Source organism: Oncorhynchus masou, chromosome 1 (genome assembly GCF_036934945.1).
Source record: "Oncorhynchus masou masou isolate Uvic2021 chromosome 1, UVic_Omas_1.1, whole genome shotgun sequence".
Classification (NCBI taxonomy): domain Eukaryota; kingdom Metazoa; phylum Chordata; class Actinopteri; order Salmoniformes; family Salmonidae; genus Oncorhynchus; species Oncorhynchus masou.
The window spans coordinates 63,988,617-64,010,354 of record NC_088212.1 but is presented as its reverse complement, the minus strand read 5'-3'; the positions used below and the strand labels follow the sequence as shown (position 1 = coordinate 64,010,354).

General features: G+C 44.9%; 1 protein-coding gene and 1 long non-coding RNA gene across 2 annotated transcripts in view; one reads left to right on the top strand and one right to left on the bottom strand.

The window, feature by feature from the left end:
- Positions 1-21,738, bottom strand: part of LOC135548026 (tight junction protein ZO-1-like) — a 142,489-nt gene that overhangs the window by 3,215 nt on the left and 117,536 nt on the right. Inside the window, exons 17-31 of the mRNA XM_064977223.1 lie at positions 19,918-20,102; positions 19,626-19,721; positions 19,262-19,288; positions 18,286-18,368; positions 17,777-17,987; positions 16,018-16,118; positions 15,398-15,748; positions 13,467-13,781; positions 11,470-12,375; positions 11,077-11,159; positions 6,203-6,421; positions 4,371-4,480; positions 3,854-4,238; positions 3,315-3,532; positions 375-518 (exon numbers count right to left, since the gene is read on the bottom strand). Of these exons, the coding sequence (XP_064833295.1) occupies positions 375-518; positions 3,315-3,532; positions 3,854-4,238; positions 4,371-4,480; positions 6,203-6,421; positions 11,077-11,159; positions 11,470-12,375; positions 13,467-13,781; positions 15,398-15,748; positions 16,018-16,118; positions 17,777-17,987; positions 18,286-18,368; positions 19,262-19,288; positions 19,626-19,721; positions 19,918-20,102 (3,434 nt within the window). The remainder of the gene's footprint in view (positions 1-374; positions 519-3,314; positions 3,533-3,853; positions 4,239-4,370; positions 4,481-6,202; positions 6,422-11,076; positions 11,160-11,469; positions 12,376-13,466; positions 13,782-15,397; positions 15,749-16,017; positions 16,119-17,776; positions 17,988-18,285; positions 18,369-19,261; positions 19,289-19,625; positions 19,722-19,917; positions 20,103-21,738) is intronic.
- LOC135548035 (uncharacterized) lies at positions 14,422-14,849 on the top strand. Its single transcript, XR_010456768.1, has 3 exons — positions 14,422-14,466; positions 14,504-14,615; positions 14,799-14,849. It is a non-coding gene; the product is annotated as an uncharacterized LOC135548035 (long non-coding RNA).

Sequence of the window (21,738 nt, the reverse complement as noted above, 5' to 3'; positions counted from 1 at the left end):
ATTCACTTGTGGGAAAAGAATGTGGAATGATTCACTACAACAAAATACCTTACTAATCTTATCAACACAAAACTGATCGGCGGGATGCATGTCCAATGGAACCATATCAATGTCAAACAGAAGACATACACACTAAACAGAGAAAAGAATGGAAAGAAAGATGTTTCAGCATGAAAAAGCAATGACAAGAAGAACTTTGATCTGAAGACCACATCAAATAAATAAAGATCAGTGGAGGAATGAGTGAGTGAACAAACCGAAACACCAAATAAACGAAACCATCAAATCATACAAAGTGACCCACAACCATATCAGTTTGTCACAAAGCCAACCCAAAGCCCCGACCCCAAAAGGACAGAGAGAGGACAGCGTACCCGACGAGGAGTCGGAGGATTTTAGAGCAAAAGACCAACCATCTGGGGTCATAGACGCACAGTGAGGTAAACGCAGCTCCACAGGCTTCAGGAACTTGAGGCCGTGAGGGCCACACATCACCAGCGGGCTGAGCAGGGTCTCTCCTTGAAACAGATACACACCACAGGGTTAAAGGCTAATACACATACATGTACACACAGCGTTCCTAAGATCACTGAAGCTGTTGGGCTCCTTAATGGGTTTAAACAGACACGGTGAACATAAGACAATGAGAACCGTTAAAGACCAAAGGAAAATATACACATCCTAGAAAAATGTAAAGAGAGAAGACGACAGAAGAGAGAGATGATAAATTATCTGTGAAAACAACATTATATACTGCGCCTATCATAAGTATTCACCACCTTGGATTTCTTCACATTTTATTGTGTTACAAAGTGGGATTAAAATGGATTTAATTTGTCAAAGATCTACAAAAAAATACTCTGTCAAAGTGGGAAATTGTTTTTATTTTTTTGATGAATGAAAAATAAAACACTAATATACCTTGATTAGAAGTATTCACCTCCGAGTCAATACTTGTTAGAAACACCTTTGCCAGTGATTACAGCGGTGAGTCTTCTTGGGTAAGTCCCTTAGAGCTTTGCACACCTGGATTGCGCAATATTTGACCATAATTATTTTCAAAATTCTCAAGCTTTGTCAAGGTGTTGGGGATCATGTCTAGACAGCAGTTTTCAAGTCGTGCCAAAGATTTTCAAGCAGATTTAAGTCAAAACTAACTTGGCCACTCAGGAACATTCACTGTCTTCTTGGTAGGCAACTCCAGTGTAGATTTGGCCTTGTGTTGTAGGTTATTGTCCGGCTGACAGGTGAATTCATCTCCCAGTATCTGGTGTAAAGCAGACTGAAGCAGGTTTACCTCTAGGATTTTGCCTGCGCTTAGCGACATCACATTTTTTTTATCCTGAAAAACTCTCCAGTCTTTGCCGATGTCAAGCATACCCATACCCTGATGCAACAATGCTTGAAAATAAGGAAGCATTTACTCTGATGTGTTGCGTTGGATTTACCAAAGTTTACATAAGTTTACATACACTAAGTTGACTGTGCCTTCCAGAAAATGACTGTGCCTTCCAGAAAATGATGTCATGGCTTTAGAAGCTTCTGATAGGCTAATTGACATCATTTGAGTCAATTGGAGGTATACCTGTGGATGTCAAGTATTTCAAGGCCTGGGGACATCATGGGAAAAAAAAAGAAATCAGCCAAGACCTCAGAAAAAAAATTGTAGACCTCCACAAGTCTGGTTCATCCTTGGGAGAAATTTCCAAATGCCTGAAGGTACCACATTCATCTGTACAAACAATAGTATGCAAGTATAAACACCATGGGACCACGCAGCTATCATACCGCTTAGGAAGGAGATGCGTTCTGTCTCCTAGAGATGAACGTACTTTGGTGCGAAAAGTGCAAATTAATCCCAGAACAACAGCAAAGGACCTTGTGAAGATGCTGGAGGAAACAGGTACAAAAATATCTATATCCACAGTAAAACGAGTCCTATATCGACATAGCCTGAGAGGCCTCTCAGCAAGGAAGAAGCTACTGCTCCAAAACTGCCATAAAAAAAAGGGGACTACGGTTTGCAACTTCACATGGGGACAAAGACTGGAGAAATGTCCTCTGAACTGACGAAACAAAAATAGAACTGTTTGGCAATAATGACCATTGTTATATTTGGAGGAAAAAGGGGGAGGCTTGCAAGCCGAAGAACACCATCCCAACCGTAAAGCATGGGGGTAGCAGCATCATGTTGTGGGGGTGCTTTGCTGCAGGAGGGACTGGTGCATGTTACAAAATAGATGGCATCATGAGGAAAGAAAATTATGTGGATATATTGAAGCAACATCTCAAGACATCAGTCAGGAAGTTAAAGCTTGGTCGTAAATGGGTCTTCCAAATGGACAATGACCCCAGGCATACTTCCAAAGCTGTGGCAGAATTGCTTAAGGACAACAAAGTCAAGGTATTGGAGTGGCCATCACAAAGCCCTGAGCTCAATCTCAAAAATTTGTGGGCAGATCTGAAAAAGCATGTGCGAGCAAGGAGGACTACGAACATGACTCAGTTACACAAGCTCTGTCAGGAGGAATGGGCCAAAATTCACCCAACTTATTGTGGGAAGCATGTGAAAGGCTACCCAAAACATTTGACCCAATTCAAACAATTGAAAATAAATGCTACCAAATACTAATTGAGTGTATGTAAACTTCTGACCCACTGGGAATGTGATGAAAGAAATTGAAAAAAGCTGAAATTAATCTCTCTCTACCGTTATTCTGACATTTCACATTCTTAAATTAAAGTGGAGATCCTAACTGACCTAAGACAGGAAATTTTTACTAGAATTAAATGTCAGGAATTGTGAAAAACTGAGTTTGAATGTATTTGGCTAAGGTGTATGTAAACCTTCGACTTCAATTGTATATATGGGGCAAAGAGGAATTGGTAGTCATTAAAAAATCATGTCAGCACCTATTATTTTCACACAGAGTCCATGCAAGTGATTATATGATTTGTTAAGCAGTATTTTATTCCTGAACTAATTTAGGCTTGCTATAACAAAGGGGATAAATACTTATTAAATGACTATATTTTTGTTATTAACTTGTAAAAAAAAACAGTCAAATTTTCTTTTCACTTTGACATTATGGAGTATTTTGTGTAGATCAATGACTATTTTTTTGTAACGCAACAAAATGTGAAGAAAATCCAAGCGGGGTTTATACATCTAATACCCACTTTAAAGCTAGCAATTAAGGTAGCTAAAAACACTTAATACTGAGGAATAGAATATCTTCAGAGTGAAATAAAGCTTGGCAAAAGACCCCATGTGAAATCTTCTAACTCCGGTGTACCATGAACCCATGTCTGACCTTTCTCCTTGTCCAGGGGGGGCAGGATGCTGTTGTCCCGGCAGACTTTGAAGTAGATCTCCTGTTCTACGCCCTCGGGGATGGCCCCCTGTGGGATGATGATGCTGACACCCGTCTCGATGGAGCTCAGCACCCCTCCATTACAGTTGAAGACCCCCCGGGCCGTGGCCACCACCGTGTGACCTTCATCCTCATCATCATCCTCCAGAGCACTGGGGCTACAGGGGGGGAGAGTTGTCACAGTCAGATACCAGAACATGGAGCCAGTTAGAGCCCGCCTCTGAAACATTTGTGACAACTTCTGGATGGACAAAGGCATTGGTATCATTCAATGTGTAAACTATAGAACTGTAAGAAACATGACCATGTGACTTTCTTTTCTCTAGCCAAGCATAGAAACACTCCTCACTCCTGGTGTGTTACTTCCATAATACATGAAGCGAGGCGATAACACTATAATCTACATATTATAACTGAACCCAGTATAGTTCAGCCAGTGGGTAGGATGCCCCTCTAGGGGTGATGTTGAATCCTCTCACCTGACAGGGATGGCCTTGGGCACAGCGTTGATGTTGTTGTGCTGGTACTTGGACCTGTTGTCCATGGTGCGTGTGAAGGTGTCCATGCCAGAGTCCAGGTCTGTAGGTTGGGGGGAGATCTGGGGCTTGGCTGGGGCTGTGCTGTTGGCTGGGGCCTTGATGGCTGGGGTCAGGTCTGTTTTGTTGTTGGGCAGCAGGTTGTGGTTGAACTTGGGGCTCTCAAACTTCCTCTCGAAGGGCTTGGCGGAGTTGGTGTAGGGCTTGGGGACGTAGCGGTTGTAGCTAGTATTGGCCGGGGCCTTGGGCTGGTCCTTCATTGCCATACCGTTCACTGGAGACTTCTCAGGGTAACTCTTCTGGGGCAGGTAGTTGGTTGTGACTGTGTCTGCTTTGAGAGAGTCATGGGGATCTGGTAAGTGAGTCACAGTGTGTGTGTGTGTGTGTGTGTATTATATTTATAGATGAAAATACCGCATGTAGAACTAGACTAGTGTGTGTCCTACACTATAGTGCTTACCCTCAGATGAGGTGGGTTTGGGTAGTATGGCAGGTGGGGCAGTGGGGGTAACTTGGGGAACGGGTTCATATCTCCTCTCCACAGGACTGACCTTCTCCACTGACTCTGCCCTGTAAAAAAAAACACGAGCACATTCAACCAATGTCACAACGATGGCACAAACATTTGGGTTTAAGGTAAAGAATAATTCAGGCCATGTATCACAGTTTGTCACACTTACTACTTCAAAAATATACACTTAAACAGAGATACATCAGTGATGTGCATGTATCCTCAAGAGAAAGGTTCAATTACTGCAGTCCAGTTAGTCTGTTAGTTTTAATAATACACAGTGGCTCCATCTAGTTAATTGACTGTATTAATTTACACAGATTGCTTCTACAAAACACACTTTAAAATATGCTTTCCACTACTAGTGCCCATTAAACCTTACAGTGCAATTGATCATTTTGTAGCAGTTACAAGTGAATGGTTTTGTTAATTAGGTAATTACAGAATGGGGCAAAAACCATGTAGACATGGCCCTACTAAAAATAAGTTTGTCAAAACAACACATAGGAGAATGGAGCACAGCAATACTGAAGCAAATAGCAATACTGGCGCATACAGTGCAGCTTTGACATCCAAAGTAGCCTGAATATCTCGAGGCAAGTTTTACAGTGGTAAAACACCTTGTATGAACAATGAAACCTATTGTTGATAGTTGAAAGAACAAATAAAATAATACTGTGATGGTATCTTTCCCTTCCCACACTTAATCTTGTATCTTTGGCCTGGTCTTTGACTGAAGCGGAGATTGCACACAGTGTGGTACATCAAAGTAACCCTTCTACTGCCGCCCAGGAGGATAACAAAAAAAACACAGCTTGCCTTCAAAACGTAGTTTTTCATTTGTCAGTATGGGCCAACCACCAACTCTGTCCTTTCAACTATAAGAGGACCATTTCCAAGGCAGGGTGAATCAATGTTCTGGTGGCGGCAGTGTGTGTTGCTGAGAGATATACCGTAGCCTAGCTTTAGACCCCAGGAGTAGTGTGTATGTGTGTAGCCAAGATAAAAAGCTTTAGATCCCCACGAGGTTTCTGTCTGGTGAGTGTGCTGCAGGGGGAGAGTAAGCTATATTGTGTCTCCCACCAGAGTATGTGAGCGGAGCTTTCCAACCGCTCCGCTAAAAAACGCTCCTCTCTCAAAAGAATAAAAATAATAATAAAATGTTGCTCCAAATTTGCTCCATTCATTAAAATCACAATTTAACCAACACCCATCTATTTTAGTGACAACCTGGACCTACCATTTGGGTTTGAAGTATTCAAACCATATGGTTTGAATGAAAAGCATTTGAACAAACAGGAAAAGGTGACTGCAAGAAGCGCTCATCATTTCAAATAGGCTACATGTCGTATTAAACAGCATATAAACACTAAATAGTGTCAGGAGGTCAGGAGTCAGACACGTAGCCAAAAATAAATGATTTAGGCTATATTATTTTGGGAAACCTGTCTTTTCAAATTCCACAATGATGATTTAGTTGTGGATACTACATCACTGCACACCCTCTTGCTCTTGTTCCTCCTCATCTTTGTAAGTCACCTTGATTTTTCTCCTGTGTGTTTTATCAGTTTCTTTATGAAAACATTTAGCATACTATATGACAGTAGCTAAAGCAAGGGGCTACAGCAGCACACAAGTATGCTGGGCCGGGCATGCCCTGAGCTCATGAAGTGAGCGCTACTGGAGCGGGCTCCACTCCACTCCCATACTCAGTCTCTCACTACAGTGATTTGATTTCCTACCACATATCCCAGAGAGAGTGACGCGTGGGAGTGAGTTACCTTGGGTAGTTGTATCCGGGATGTGCTTGTGGTTGAACAGCAGGTTTGGTTGCGATGACAGGTGTTGTCTGAGGAAGTGCCTTGCCTGCGTCCAAGCTGCGCCGGTCAAAGTAGGACAGCTGTTTCCTGTAGTACTCCTCGTCTTCATCTGGGTCATAGTGGTTAGAGCGCACGATGTCATCATCGGACACCTCTCGGGCCTTCTGAGGCTCAGGGACTCTGAGGAGAGAGAAAGAAGGGATGAGGCAATGTTGGAAGGTTAATTAAATACCAGATAAACCATACATAAAGAAATTCCTCTAAAATATATTGTGGGGCGTTTGTTTCGATCTCTAAATCACTACAATTTAGCATATAGCAAATCAAACAGAACTACAATGAAAACATCAGTGCTTCAATGATAAACATGTGTACAGGACAGCCTCTGCAATACGCATACAGTATATTACTAAAAGAGTAAAAACCTCCAACTCTGCACATCAGTCAGTGTGCAGAGTTGGAAGGTAGTTTCTCTTAGATTCCACCGAGGGGAGCTCCAAAATCATCAAACAGCAGCACCAGTGGTAGGCAGTGGCATTGTTTTACGGCAGTTAAATGCTTAACTTGCAAGCCCTACCCAACAGTGCCGTACTCATAAAAAAGTAGAACTAATAAGAAAATACAAACAAAAAAAACACAAGAAATATGAGGAAGCTATATACAGGGTACATGCACAATGTGCAGGGATACTGGAGTATTTAAGGTAGATATGTACATGTAGGCAGGGATTAGGACTGGTAGCAGGATAAATAATAATCATTGTAAGCAGTATGGCAGCAGCATCAGTGGTGGGTGTGTGCGTGGTGGTGAGTGTGTATTTCAGTGTTAATGTGAGTGTGCAAGTGTCATGTAAACAGGTCTGAAAAGTGACTGGTAGCAGGAATACATACATACTTATGGTAATATACATGTAAACAGGAGTGATAGTACATCAGTAGAGGGATAAATAGATACAGTACATACTAATGGCAATCAATAATCAATTAACAGCAGCGTAGTAATACAGCTAATCAATAATTATCTTGCTCTCCAATGCACTGTAATTTAAAGTAACTGGCCAGTGAAACTCTAACTTCAAAATTAATATTCTGTTAACCTCTACGGATCGGTGTCCCTATACCGGGACGATTGTTGTTAACCTGCACTAATGTGACTAGAATGACGTTGTAAGTAACAGCAAACTTTCCAGGACATAGACATGTTATATGGTCAAAAAGCTTAAATTCTTGTAGCTATTACAGTGAAAAAATACCATGCTATTGTTTGAGAAGAGTGCACAACACCAAAAAACTTTTATCATGGCAACTGGTTTGATACATTCACCTCTGAAGGTAAATAATGTACTTACATTCAGTAATCTTGCTCTGATTTGTCCTCCTGAGAGTCCCAGGGATAAAATGTTGCATAGTTTTGTTTGATAAAATCATTTTTTATATTCAAATGTAGGAACTGGGTTCTACAGTTTGAATCCCTGCTGTCTTATATTCTCCTACATTAATTTCACATTTCCACAAACTTCAAAGTGTTTCCTTACAATGCCAAGTAGCATTGTAGGAATTTGTTCTTAACTGATTTGCCTAGTTAAATAATGGATTCAAGGACATACATTTGCTGTATTAGAAGTTATTATTTGTATCATGATTGTCTTCAATATTTTATTTACACAAAGTTTGCAGATTTTCAATTCACTGTAATGGGATCCTGTTTTCTGATAACAATGCCTTGACTCTGTGGCTTCAATGAGAGGGGGCAGTCGTTCTCCCCCGGGGTATGCCTACACCATTCCAACATAGAAAAACTGCCTTTTACCATTTTTGGAAGGAAAACTATTTCACTCATATTGTAATTGTTAATTATAGGTCATATTGTATAGAAATTTGGAAACACAACATTACTTTAAGCTTTAAAACGGCAAGGATCTCTCTCTGCCTCATGGAAAAATAGGTTGAATTGCTGGAAATTAGCTTGACAACTGACATTTTTTCTCTCCAATGCCAAGTAGCGAGCCTTTAAAATGTTCATCCCCACGGCCCAAGACTTGGTTCGCCCGGCCATGGTAAATCTCTATGTATGCGATTTTTATTTTAACTCTAGTTGTGTTCTGAATTTGATAACACAAATGGTGGTCCCCAAGCTAAAAACCTTATGAGAACCCATGGTTTAAGATTCTGGTGGTCTGAGCCTTGATGCAACTGTACCACCTGCGGGACAGGAGTATGGAGAACAGTTCTCAGACACACCCTGGAATGTACGTCCCGGATGGCTGGGAACTCACCCCCAGTGACGCGCTGTGCTGTCCGCACCTCCCGATGTAGGGCTTTCTGGTCGAGGATGATGCAGTTGCCATACCAGACAATGATACAACCAGTCAGAATACTCTTGAAGGTGCAGCTGTAAAAGTTCCTAAGGATCCGAGGGGGCATGTCAAATCGTTTCAGTCTCCTGAGGAAGAAGAGGCACTGCTGTGCCTTCTTCACAATTGTGCTCGTATGAGAGGACCATGTTAAGTCCTCAGTGATGTGGACACAGTAACTTGAAGCTCTTGACGTTTTCCACTGCGGCCCTGTCGATGAGGGTGTGCACCCTCCCGTTTCCTGTAGTCCAAGATCAGCTCGTTAGTCTTGCTGACGTTGAGGGAGAGGTTGTTGTCCTGGAAGTCTCTGACCTACTTTCTGTCTTCGCCATTGGTGATCAGGCCTACCGCCGCTGTGTCGTCAGCAAACTTGGAGTTGGAGTCATGCGTGGTCAGTCGTGGGTGAACTGGAAGTACAGAAGGGGGCTAAGCACACACGGAGTGGGTCCGTGAGGAGCCCCCTTGTTGAGGGTCAGCAAGGCGGAGGTGTTGTTGCCTACTCTTACCACCTGGGGTCAACCATCAGGAAGTCCAGGATCCAGTTACAGAGGAAGGTGTTCAGTCCCAGGGTCCCGAGCTTGATGATGAACTTGGAGGGCACTATGGTGGGAGAGGGCAGTGTGGAGTGCAATTGATATCGCATCATCTATGGATCGGTTGGGGTGGTATGCAAATTGGAGTGGGTCTAGGGTGTCTGGGATGATGTTCATGTGTGCCATGACCAACCTTTCAAAGCACCTAATTATTACAGATGTGAGTGCTACAGGACGGGAGTCAATGTGGCAGGATGCCTTAAGAGTTTTTAGGAACAGGAATGATGGTAGTCAGCTTGAAACATGGGGATTACCGACTGGGACAAGGAGAGGTTGAATATGTCCTTGAAGAAGCCTGCCAGCTGGTCTGCACATGCCCCGAGGACACACCCTGGAATACCGTCTGGCCCTGCGGCCTTACGAGTGTTGACCCACTTAAAAACCGTTACTCGTGTCAGCCTCAGAGAGAGATCACCCAGTCCTCCGGCTCCTCAGCGGGGGCCCCTCGCTGAGCTCTGTGTTGTTTTAGTCGAAGCACGCATAAAAAACATTGAGATTGTCTGGTAGAGAGGCATCGTTAGGCAGATCACGGCTTCCTTTGTAGTCCATCATTTACTGTAGCCCTTGCCACATGCGTCAGAGCCGCTATAATAGGATGCTACCTTGTTCAGATCTTGCCCTTTTGCTTGTTCGATGGCTCTGCAGAGGTCTAGCGGGGCTTCTTGTATGCAATCGTGTCCTCAGCCATTGCCTCGTGGTTGGCTGCTATAGCCCTGTGAGCAGTAGATGTCCTTTAGCTTAGCACGCACCTCTGTGTTAATTAAGGGCTTTTGTTTGGGGAAGTAGCAAACCTTCACTGTGGAGACAACGTCAGTGATGCATTTCCTGATGAACATATTCCAGTCAGCGTTAGCAAAGCAGTCCTGTAGAATAGCTTCTGCTCTGGTAGCCAATTTTTCTATGGAGCACATCATGGGTATTCCTGTTTGAGTTTTTGTTTGTAAACAGGAAGCAGGAGTGGCATGGAATTAGAATCACTGGCAACAAGAAAAGCAGCATCCGGGTGCATGGTTCCCTGCTTATTTATAGCCTTGTACAGTTCATCAAGTGCCAGCTTGTTGTTGTTCTCCTGATGTGGAATATATACAGCAGTCACAATAACAGATCAAAAGTATCTCAGGAGGTAAAAAGGTCAGCATTTGACCATCAGGTATTTCAAGACATGAACAATAGGACGAAACTCCATTTCACTGTGCTAGATTCTGCACACAATTTGCTGTTGATGAAGAGACATACCCCTCCCCCTCTGGATTTCCCTGAATCCGATGTCCTGTCTGCTCGGTGAACATAGGATATTGCAATTACGAGAGTCCCGTTGTTCCCAAATCTGCGAGAGGTAATCCATCTTAATATCAAGTGACTGTACATTGGCCAAAAGAATGAAGGGAAGTTGTGGCTGGTTTTCCTTTTGCCTTTGTCTCACCAGGACGCCTGCTCTCCTGCCTCGTTTTCGCCTGCGTTTTTTCTTGGGTAGCCCGAAGATTTGGTTGGAGGTGCACAAAGAGCCCAGGGCAGATGAGTCAAACTTGAAGTTGAACCCAGAATTGAGTTTAGTAACAGCCAGCCTGATGTTCAAAAGTATTTGACGATCATATGTAATGATAGCAGATACATTTAGTGCAAAAAAAGTAGATAAACGCCAAAATAATAGCTAAGTTGGGGCGGCGCACGCAGGATGGCAGCCATACAATACAGTGCACTGTCATATCTTCAAAAGTCATTTACTTTTCTAAGCCCTATTATCCACTTCAGAGTGGATCACCTGACAGCCCTAACAAACACATCAGGCACTCAAAGATAAAGCAGCATCTGTTCTGTGGTGTGATGTAGTATGTTTGTGTGTGGGGGGGCTCAGTGGAGTACTGCAGTACTCCATTATGACTCATTACCTGAACGACTTCTCCTGGTCCAGATTGCTGAGCGAGTTGGCTTTAGGAATGCACGCACCTGGTTTGGTGGGCAGATCTGCTGCCTGTGGGATCAAGATTGAAATGCAAATAAAATTCCTGGAAAAGTAAACCTTTACGGACATCACTTGGACCAACCACATATAATTAGAAGAGGTCTGGGTCAGGTAATCCTGTGAGCATTACCAGTGCTTGACTTGGACTGAAGTAGGTTCCGGGTACTCATTTTGAGTACTGTTTGTATTTAGGTGCAGAAGCTCCACAATACATGAGCTAATATTCTAGAAGAGGAACAGGAATATTTGAGCTCCTGCCCAGGCCAAGCACTGAGCATTACATACGTGCACAAGAGTAAGGTGTTTTCCAGATGCTTACCCTGAGCCCGAAGGTGTCCCCTGCCTCCTTGGCTCGGTCCACAGAGACAGAGCGCTTGTTCTCAAACATCTTGACTCTGGACAGCACCGACTGGGCCCTTATGGCCGGGTCGTCCTCTGGCTCCACTCTGGGGGGAGGGGGAAGGAGATTGGGGGCTGTAGTGATCACCGTGTCCCCAGGTGAGGGACGGAGAGCCTCTGGTTGTGGTTTGGGGGCGGGCACGGGGGCGTCAAAGTTCATGATGGGTTCGTACTGTTGGGGCGGGAGCTTGTAGCCTCGGTGCTGAAGTGGTGCCTGGTTGTAGGCCGGCCCAGGTCCTGGCCGCTGGGCAGGCTCCCCCTGGTAGTACTGTTTAGGGGGCTCTGGAGAGCGTGTTGAAGGGGGATACGGGTGAGGCTCCTGGTCGTAACGTAGAGGAGCGTAGCCCCCTGGGCCGGATGGAGGAGACTCATCGTAGCGGATGGGTCCTGGTCCTGCAGGCTTTCCGTAGCGAGGTCGTCCGTTGTAGCCCAGCGGGGCCTCATCATAGCGCGGCTGAGGAGGGCTGTAGTCTTGCTTGGGTCCGTCTTCGTAGGACAGCCGGGGGTCGTAGCCATGCCCAGATTGCTGCTGTTGCTGGTGGGGTGGTGGGCCAGAGGTCTGCTGGTTGTAAGGAGGCCACTGGTCATCGTAGTGAGGCACGCTTTTCTCATGGTGCAGTTGAGAGTCGAAGTTACGATACTTTGGTTCGAGGTAGCCACCCCCGTCGTAGCGGTTAGGTGGGTGATCATAATCTCTGTACGGGTGTTGGTCCTGGTATGGAGGCTGGGACTCGTAGGTCATGGGAGGCCCCATCGTCGGAGACGGCTTTACACCACCATGGTTTACTCTGATTGGCTCCTCCAGGTAGGGATCCTTCTTGTATATCTGAAGAAATAGACAATGGAAGAAACAAATGGTGAGTAATGGGACAAGAGCAACCAGTAGCACACATCCAATAAATAAATGTGTATATAAATATAACAATCAAGTAAGAGAAGACAACGTAGAATATTAAAACAGAAGATTAATAATGGCTGAAGAAGGAAGCAGAGAAGCAGGGAGACCTGAAATAGAGACACTCAGAGGTAGGGGTTAAAGGTCAGGTCAAATAGAATGCAGGTCTGAATGTCAGATCACAGCAGCCAATACGCACAGGAGCTCTCCATATATATCAATATATACATACACAACATACCACTTTAGTTTAAACTGCAACCCAAAAACAAAACCAACAAAGTTGAGACAAAACAAAATAAAAAAATATATCTTGATAAAATTACAAGCCAGATGAAATTACCGCAATAAGATATCTGGAACTTTAGAAGCAAATGTTTATCGTACAATGTAAACCATTTTAAAAACCATGGCATTTGAAAAGTAGTCATTGAACAACATAACTTTCTGAAGTTATTATTTACTTTAACTTCATGGGATGTTTAAAGTCCATAAAACGTATACTCCACAGTTGGAGCGGAATGGCTACATTTCAAATTCAGGGAATAAAACATCAATAAAATATCCAAAATACTGATTGATGACTTTAAGATAATGTCGCCAAATAAATCTATATAATTAAATGGTCCATTCAGTCTGCATCAACCAATATACCACCACTATCTGTTCTATTGCTACATTTAAACAGAAAAGAGAAACCAACTGAAACATGTTGTAGCCATGCAAAGAGGGTAAGCAACAGTGAGAGCCTCAGGTTCTTCGTTGCTCTTCTCTATATAGGTACCACACCAATGCAGCAATCAGTCTATATTCTCCTCCAAGAAGCCCACTGTTGTTTACGAGTGCTCAGATACACACAGTCTCTCTCTCACTCTCTCTCAGAAGCACACAGTGGACAGCGGGCAGGCATGCAAGAGTGAAAGGAAAGCGTGTGACGGGCGATACACAGGCAGGTAGCGACAGGCCACAGCAGACCGACAGCGGGGTCGGCCGGGGCCAGGCCACGTCCAGACGATGGGTACCTGTGGTTCTGAACTGGGAGGTCCGGATTGTAGGGGTTCGGGTTCGAGCGTTGGGGCCGGGGCCAGGGGCTGAGCTAGATCAGGGGTGGGCATCCTAGGCCAGTCAGCCTCGGGGCCGGGGCCGGGGCCTGGGCTGGGTTCGCTCTGGGGAGCAGCGATAGGGCCAAGGCTTAAACCATGGCTCAAACCAGCTACACCATTTACGGTGTTGTCGACAGCAGGGGGCACTGTCTCTGTCTCAGCCAGTAACACAGGCTGCTCAGGCTGCTGAGGGAGGATAGGCATGGTGGCCGGAACAGCCTCTGCTTTCTCATTCTGTGAAGTGGTTCAGAAACGTTTAATACACGGTGCTACTGCACGAGGGATACACCCTCACTAATGTTAACGTTACAGCGTAACACAGCCTGCTCTGTACCTCCTCCATCGACCGACTCAGTAACTCACCATCCTCGGACCAAATTCAACTGATGGCTTTAGATGCTCAATCTGCCACGTAAGAATTCGCAACAGGACAAAGTTTCTGTTGTTAATGTAGTCTGATTGGATTTTAATTCTAGATTACAGTACAATGTTTTGCTTTTCTTTTTTTCTCTTACACATCAGAAGACAAACTTTTCGTGGATATCATAACGGCCGAATCGACCCAGATAAATACATTTACAGCAATACGTGGTTAACACTGACATTTCCAACATGCACATAATACTTTCTGGTATCACGGTATCAGTCCGAATCACAAGTGAAACAACTAGGAAGAGCACATAGGTGGGTACCGATACAGACACTTGACAGACACAAAACTTCTTCTCGTCAGTGAGAACATCGACATAAACAAAAACAGTCACACTAACACAGGTCGTGAATACCGATTATAACAGTCACACTAACACAGGTCGTGAATACTGATTATAACAGTCACATCAACACAGGTGGTGAATACCGATTATAACAGTCACACTAACACAGGTGGTGAATACTGATATAACAGTCACTAACACAGGTCGTGAATACTGATTATAACAGTCACACTAACACAGGTCGTGAATACTGATTATAACAGTCACACCTAACACAGGTCGTGAATACCGATTATAACAGTCACACTAACACAGGTCGTGAATACCGATTATAACAGTCACACTAACACAGGTGGTGAAAAGTGAATATAACGGTCACACTAACACAGGTCGTGAAAAGTGATTATAACGGTCACACTAACACAGGTGGTGAATACTGATTATAACAGTCACACTAACAGGTCTGAATACTGATTTTAATCACTAACGATAATACTGATTATAACAGTCACACTAACACAGGTGGTGAATACAGGTGGTGAATACTGATATAACAGTCACACTAACACAGGTGGTGAATACTGATTATAACAGTCACACTAACGCAGGTCGTGAATACTGATTATAACAGTCACACTAACACAGGTCGTGAATACTGATTATAACAGACACACTAACACATGTCGTGAATACTGATTATAACATACACACTAACACATGTCGTGAATACTGATTATAACAGTCACACTAACACAGGTCGTGAATACTGATTATAACAGTCACACTAACACATGTCGTGAATACTGATTACAACAGTCACACTAACACATGTCGTGAATACTGATTATAACAGTCACACTAACACATGTCGTGAATACTGATTATAACAGTCAAGCTTATTCTTGCTTTTTTCATTTTTTTTCTTCAAAAATAAAAAAAACACGCACACAAACAACGATAGTGAATAAATACTTAAGTGGACACAAATGTTCTTTCCATCTTTTTTTGTTTGTTTTGTGTTAGTAGATAATACTGTTTTAAAACACTGCTTCAATAGCGGCGCCAGAACACCCTCCTCACGCACACCACGGATTCGAGACAACAGGGCAGATGCACGGCTCTCATAAACGGTACCTGCTGGGCCGCTGGTGCCTTGAATCCGGCTGGGTCGATCCGGTTCAGGGGGTCGGGCTGCACTGTGTGCTGGTACCCGCCGTACCCCAGGGGCTCCTGGATTACTGGCGGGTCCTCTCGGACGGGCTCCGAGGAGCGGGTGATGGCGGGCTCAGTGGGCAGGCCCACCTCGTCGTTCAGCGTCTCGTCTAGTTCCTGGTCGGTGTAGGCCCCGCCCTCTGTGTCCGTGTCCTCGTAGTCGGAGGTGTGGCGGCTGTCCGTGCTGTACATGGAGTACTCACTGCCCGGAGCCGACAGGTACGACAGACGGTCATCATGCAGATCCAGGTCATCATCTGGAGCACCATCCGCCTGGGGAGACACGACAGGAGGACAGCAGGGGAGAGGGAGGGAGAGGGACAAGAGAGAGGGGGAAGGGAGATAAAGAGCAGAAGCAGCAACATTACAGTGAGGAGAGACAAAGAAAAACGAGAAATGAATGGCAAAGAGAAATGAATGGCAAAGAAAAACGTATTAATGCACAAAATACATTGTATATTAAAAATGTCTGACATTTATTTTGAATATAACATTTTCATTAAAGTGTTTGATGACGTTAGTCTCGGCGCTGAGTGTCCTACCTTTCCCTCTGAAACCCACACCAGCTGGTTCTGCTGCTGTTGAATGGTCTCCTTCAGGGCACCGTACCACCCGTCATTCATATTATTCATGTTAATGGTGGCTTGGGAAGGATAGAGAGAAGAGAAAGAGCAGAGACGAAGCACCTCTCAAATGAATACAGAGAACCAATGACAATTCTCATAATCACTGAAAAACTGTTCTTATAACCTCATGAAAAACACGTCAGAGCCTGGTTTCCCGATAGCAATAGAACTTTGAAAACACCACGCAGAGAGAATGGTCGCTTGTCATGCCGTTGGAGAATGTGTCCAAACTGATAGGCTCAAAAGAAAGGAAGCGCTGTTCTAGGATCAGCTTGCTCCATTAGAATATTACCTTAACATTCAAATTTTTCACAATAATGATGGCGGATTAGCTCCTAGAGAGATATTTGTTTGGCATACTCAGTGTTTATTGAGACAAACTACAGACAGTAGCCTACAAGTAGCAAAATAGAACTCAATTGACTAAACATGAAATGTATTTCAATTAGATTGAAATAGGCCTATACACTACTGTTTATATTTTAATGCAGTCATCTCAATGTTAATTTGAATCATCTTTTTATACGTCGCTCGTTTGGATCAATTGTAAAGACATTGGCAACGTTGTATTTGTAGTCAACTTTGTTCTGAAGTTATCGGTGGTCACAGAGAGACATAAACCATGTGATTATCTGTTTAGCGAAAATCATCTGTGTAGAAAGTGACGTGGGAGGGCAAAAAAGCGACGTACTTAGCTGTTCTACGAGTGGTCTGTGGCAGGCGTTAGATTACAAGCATTTTCAAGTGCAACATTAATAACGATGGTTTTGGGAAACAGCTAAGGAGATGTAACGATGCTCCTACGAAGGACAAAAACTTAACCTTAAGATGCTTTTGGGAAACCAAGCCCTGAACAAGTAATTAATTGATATGTCTAACTATCATTGATTCAGATATTGATGATTACTTATTATTCTACATGAGGGGAAAAGCTTATTTCTAGTATCACTGCTTGTATCATCCCAAAACTGCTTGTCTCGTCTTGTCTCTTGGTTGTTGCCACTGTTGTAACTATGAGCTGTCATGAGTCCAACAACACCCAAGGTCTATAGCGCTGCCTGGCAGCTGTCAATCTGTTTGCCCTGACAAATACCACAGGTGACACTTCTCTCTGTTGTTTTCGCTCTCTCGAGGCTGGTTCTAAAAAATACCAGTCAGTGCTTCATTTACAGACCCATGTGGAATAAGGGAGTAACTCAACGGTGATGGGAAAGAAGAGGCTGGATGTGTGTAGAAAAATGAATTCACGCTTCCCATTTCATACGGGGCAGGGACGTGCAGGGAATGGGTAATGACGGCTGGGGTCCTGTGGGAGGTTAGCTCGGAGCCCTGAACAGACCTGCCTGCGTGAGGAGGAGGGGACACAGAACTGCACCCCGCTAAGACACTGACTGTACTGTGCCACCAGCTGATAGTCCTCACCAGGGGCGCAACTTTCACTGGAAACGGGGGACATGTCTCCCCCCTCCGACCCAGTTTTAACATTGGAATGCAATACAAAAAGAGGCAACTGTGTGCTTTAGAGTGGTCGGGTAGGCTGTTTGGAGTGTTTATCCAACTGGAGTTGCGCCCCTGGTCCGCACTTCAGTACAGCACGCAGCCCTAGCCTTTCTCACTCCTGACAACTCCATCCACTCACTATTTCTCTCTTCCCCTCCCTCCCATATAAACTCACTGGTGAAGAGGTGGTGGTTGTTCTTCCTCAGTTTGAGGGCTCTCTCGTAGAGTTTCCTGGCTGACTTCCTGGACTCGGGGCACAGCCTGGTTCTCATGGTCTTGACACCCTGCTTGCTGTCTGGGTTGAGGAACACCACGATGGGGTACCACTGGGCGTAGTTCAGACGGTCCACAGCGTTGGGGGTGATGTCCAGCACAGCATGCCGGTCCTAAGGACACCCCCCCCCCAAAAAGTTAAGAATATTTGATCTAAATACTAACACTAAAAGGTTTGCTCAGATTGCTGTTTTAGACTATATTTTTCATATATTGGTCAAATAAAAACACTATCCCATGAACACCAGAGAGCAGTAGTGAGCCATGGATGAGTCCATCTATGCATGTGTGTTGTATGTGCTTTAAGAGGGGATCTGTCTGTGAGGTTTTCTGTCAGGGTGCATGCGTGTGTGTATACGCGTGTGCGTGCGTGTGTGTATGCGCATCCGTGTAGTAAGTAGTCTCGCTCACCCGGTCAATGATCTGTTTAATGGTGTGGAGGCGAATGATCCCGGAGCTGCGCTGGTCTTTTCCTGCGTCTTTGGGCTCACTCTCTGCAGAGGGGGAGAAGGGACAGTGTTACGGTGTCATATTACTGCAGAGCTCACATTACATCTCAGCTCATTACCTTCACCCGAGTGCATGCAATATGCCTTAAGCACATTTCAAAACATAAAATAGAGGTAGTGTCATTATGAATGTGCGCGTGCAACTACAGACATCACAGTACAGTATAATCCGCAATGCAGGAAATGTGTTACATGTGTGAAAAGCATTGAAGTGGGATAATGCACATTCAAGAAGATAGGGAATCATTTCAAATTGAGTCATGATTCAAATTTAAAATGGATATAAACGTCAGGGGAGTTAAGCGGGAATGTTTTAAGAAGGTGAATTGTTTAAACATGGCTCTCCTGGCCTTATCTGTCTATCTGCCAACATAAGGTAATGACCCTTTGAGAGGCCAGCTGAACTGGGTGCAGTTTCACTACTCAGATCTCAACACTTATCACAGGATCTTTCACCACTCAACCCTGCATTCTAAATCAGCATTCTAGATTGCAGAGTGCTAACATCACTAGCCCTTATAATTTCAGTCACAAACACACCAATGGCATAAGGCATCTTCTCCAATCTAATGTAAAAGTTGAAATTTTAAGTACAGATTATGGTGTAATCCACACACAGACATTAGGGGCTTGGGAATTAAGAATGAAGACTAGTACTGCTATGTATGCAGCTTATTTTCTATAGGATAGAGACTGTGCCACGGGTACATGCTCCATAACTAGCTCCATTGTCATTCCACAACCTCCCTACAGGCTGAATCAGGCCATACATGACCAACTACAGAAAACACATCTACAGTACAGAGGGTAGGCTACCACCTAGCTAACTAGCATCAATTAGCACTGATACAAACAAGTTGATGCACTTCATGACATACTTTCCACTCCTTCATGTTGCTGTGTTTCTGAAAAGAAAATACAAGGTTTACAGAGATATAGGTTACGCAAAATATGTCCAGGGCTGGAATCACTTTACATGTGGATTTTGGAGTAGTGCACTTAGGAAAATTGAAATTCAATACTGTTTCGGGTATTAGAATTAACACTACATGCTAAAGATGCTAGCTACTCCCTCAAGTGGACCTGGAGTAGGCAGATGAGGGTGCCCTCTAGTCTCTAACACAGAGCTGCTCTAAGCACTGTGTTACTCCAGCTGTGTGTGTGTGTGTGTGTGTGTGTGTGTGTGTGTGAGAGAGACACGGCTGAGACAGACAGTGAGATGGCTAGCTAAAGGCTACTCACTGGCAAGCTCAAACAGGTCAGGCTCCTCTCTGGCCAGCTTCTCTCTCGCCACGTCTGCGATGGACCCAAAGATCACCACAGGCCTCAGGAACCCAGCTGGATAACAGAAGACACAAAACACCATATTTGACGGTCTCAAGGTCGAATTTGTAGGCCAACACATGGCTGCATTCCAATTTCCACACAAGCATACATTTTAGAATGAAGCAATGTACTGGGAAAGCATTCTCAGTGGTAAGCTAGTTTAGGTATTGTGACGTATCCCATGGACCCTGCTCTGGAGATCACCTACCCTCTCTCAGCACCACCCTCTCATAGGCAGGGAACTTGGTTTGGACCGGCTGGGCAGACAGGTCCTCTCTGCTCTTCCTCAGGTTCCTCTTGGAGGTCCGCAGACCACGGAACCTCCAGAAGTCAGCCCTGTCGCCCCCTGGCGTTTTGGGGAGGGTGTACTGCACACTGGACAACTGCTCTGCCCTGTGGGAGGGCGATTGGAGAGGTGTCAGGCAACAGGCAATGGATTCAAAGATTGAAATCCAATGGAAACTGCCAACATGCCCTTTATTTTGAATTAGTGCAGTTATCCAATGTGTCATTTACGGCCCTGTTACCACTATTTTATTGTGAAATACTTCTATACCTTAATAGAACCTAGAATTCAGTAAACATTTGACTGAAAGCCTCCCGGGTGGCGCAGTGGTCTCTGGGTTCGAGCCCAGGCTCTGTCACAGCCGGCCGCGACCGGGAGGACCATGGGGCGACGCAAAATAGGCCTAGCGTCGTCCGGGTTAGGCCGGTAGGGATATCCTTTTCTCATCGCGCACTAGCGACTCCTGTGGCAGTGCACGCTGACCAGGTCGCTAGGGGTACTGTGTTTCCTCCGACACATTGGTGCGGCTGGCTTCCGGGTTGGATGTGCGCTGTGTTAAGAAGTAGTGCGGCTTGGTTGGGTTGTGTTTCGGAGGACGCATGGCTCTCGACCTTCGTCTCTCCCGAGCCCGTACGGGAGTTGTAGCGATGAGACAAGACAGTAACTACTAATAATTGGATACCACGAAGTTGGGGAGAAAAGGGTGGTAAAAAAACAACATTTGACTGAAGAGGACACTGGCATGGCTAGGGACACAACGTGGCAGAGTAGCCCCGGTGCACCGCATATAATGGTTAATGTATGCAAGTGATAAATATCTGTGTCACGCTGGTATGTTGGGAGCACTGTGAGGTTCCCATCTGCCCCATGGTGTGGAATCTCTCTCTCTAAACATAGCCAGGGGCTGTAGGTCAGGCCAGGCCTAGACTCCAACAGGGACTCTGTCAGTCTGCTGTTTCATTATGAATAGATAGTCTCCTACCCTCACAGGACTCATAGTGAAAATGCATTCTCACTAGAGCAGTTGTCACCTGTGTAATTGAGACTAGGGGTGATGTTAATGTGGCCTACTTTACACAGCCTAGTTCATCACCTTATGTTAGGGTTGTTGTTTACCATCTCTACACCGACAGGAAGGCTGCTGGTGTCTTATTTGACTAATGCTGTCGACCCCCCACTCTACCTACCCTACCCTCTTGTCTCCACCCAGAGTCGGCTCCGCTGTATTCTACCTGTTCTCGTTGGGGATGACGTCTCTCTCCGCTGTATTCTACCTGTTCTCGTTGGGGATGATGTCTCTCTCCTGTATTCTACCTGTTCTCGTTGGGGATGACGTCTCTCTCCGCTGTATTCTACCTGTTCTCGTTGGGGATGACGTCTCTCTCCGCTGTATTCTACCTGTTCTCGTTGGGGATGACGTCTCTCTCCGCTGTATTCTACCTGTTCTCGTTGGGGATGACGTCTCTCTCCTGTATTCTACCTGTTCTCGTTGGGGATGTTCTCGTTGGGGATGACGTCTCTCTCCGCTGTATTCTACCTGTTCTCGTTGGGGATGATCCCTCTCTCCTGTATTCTACCTGTTCTCGTTGGGGATGATCCCTCTCTCCTGTATTCTACCTGTTCTCGTTGGGGATGCCGTCTCTCTCCGCTGTATTCTACCTGTTCTCGTTGGGGATGACTGCTGTATTCTACCTGTTCTCGATGGGGATGATCCCTCTCTCCTGTATTCTACCTGTTCTCGAT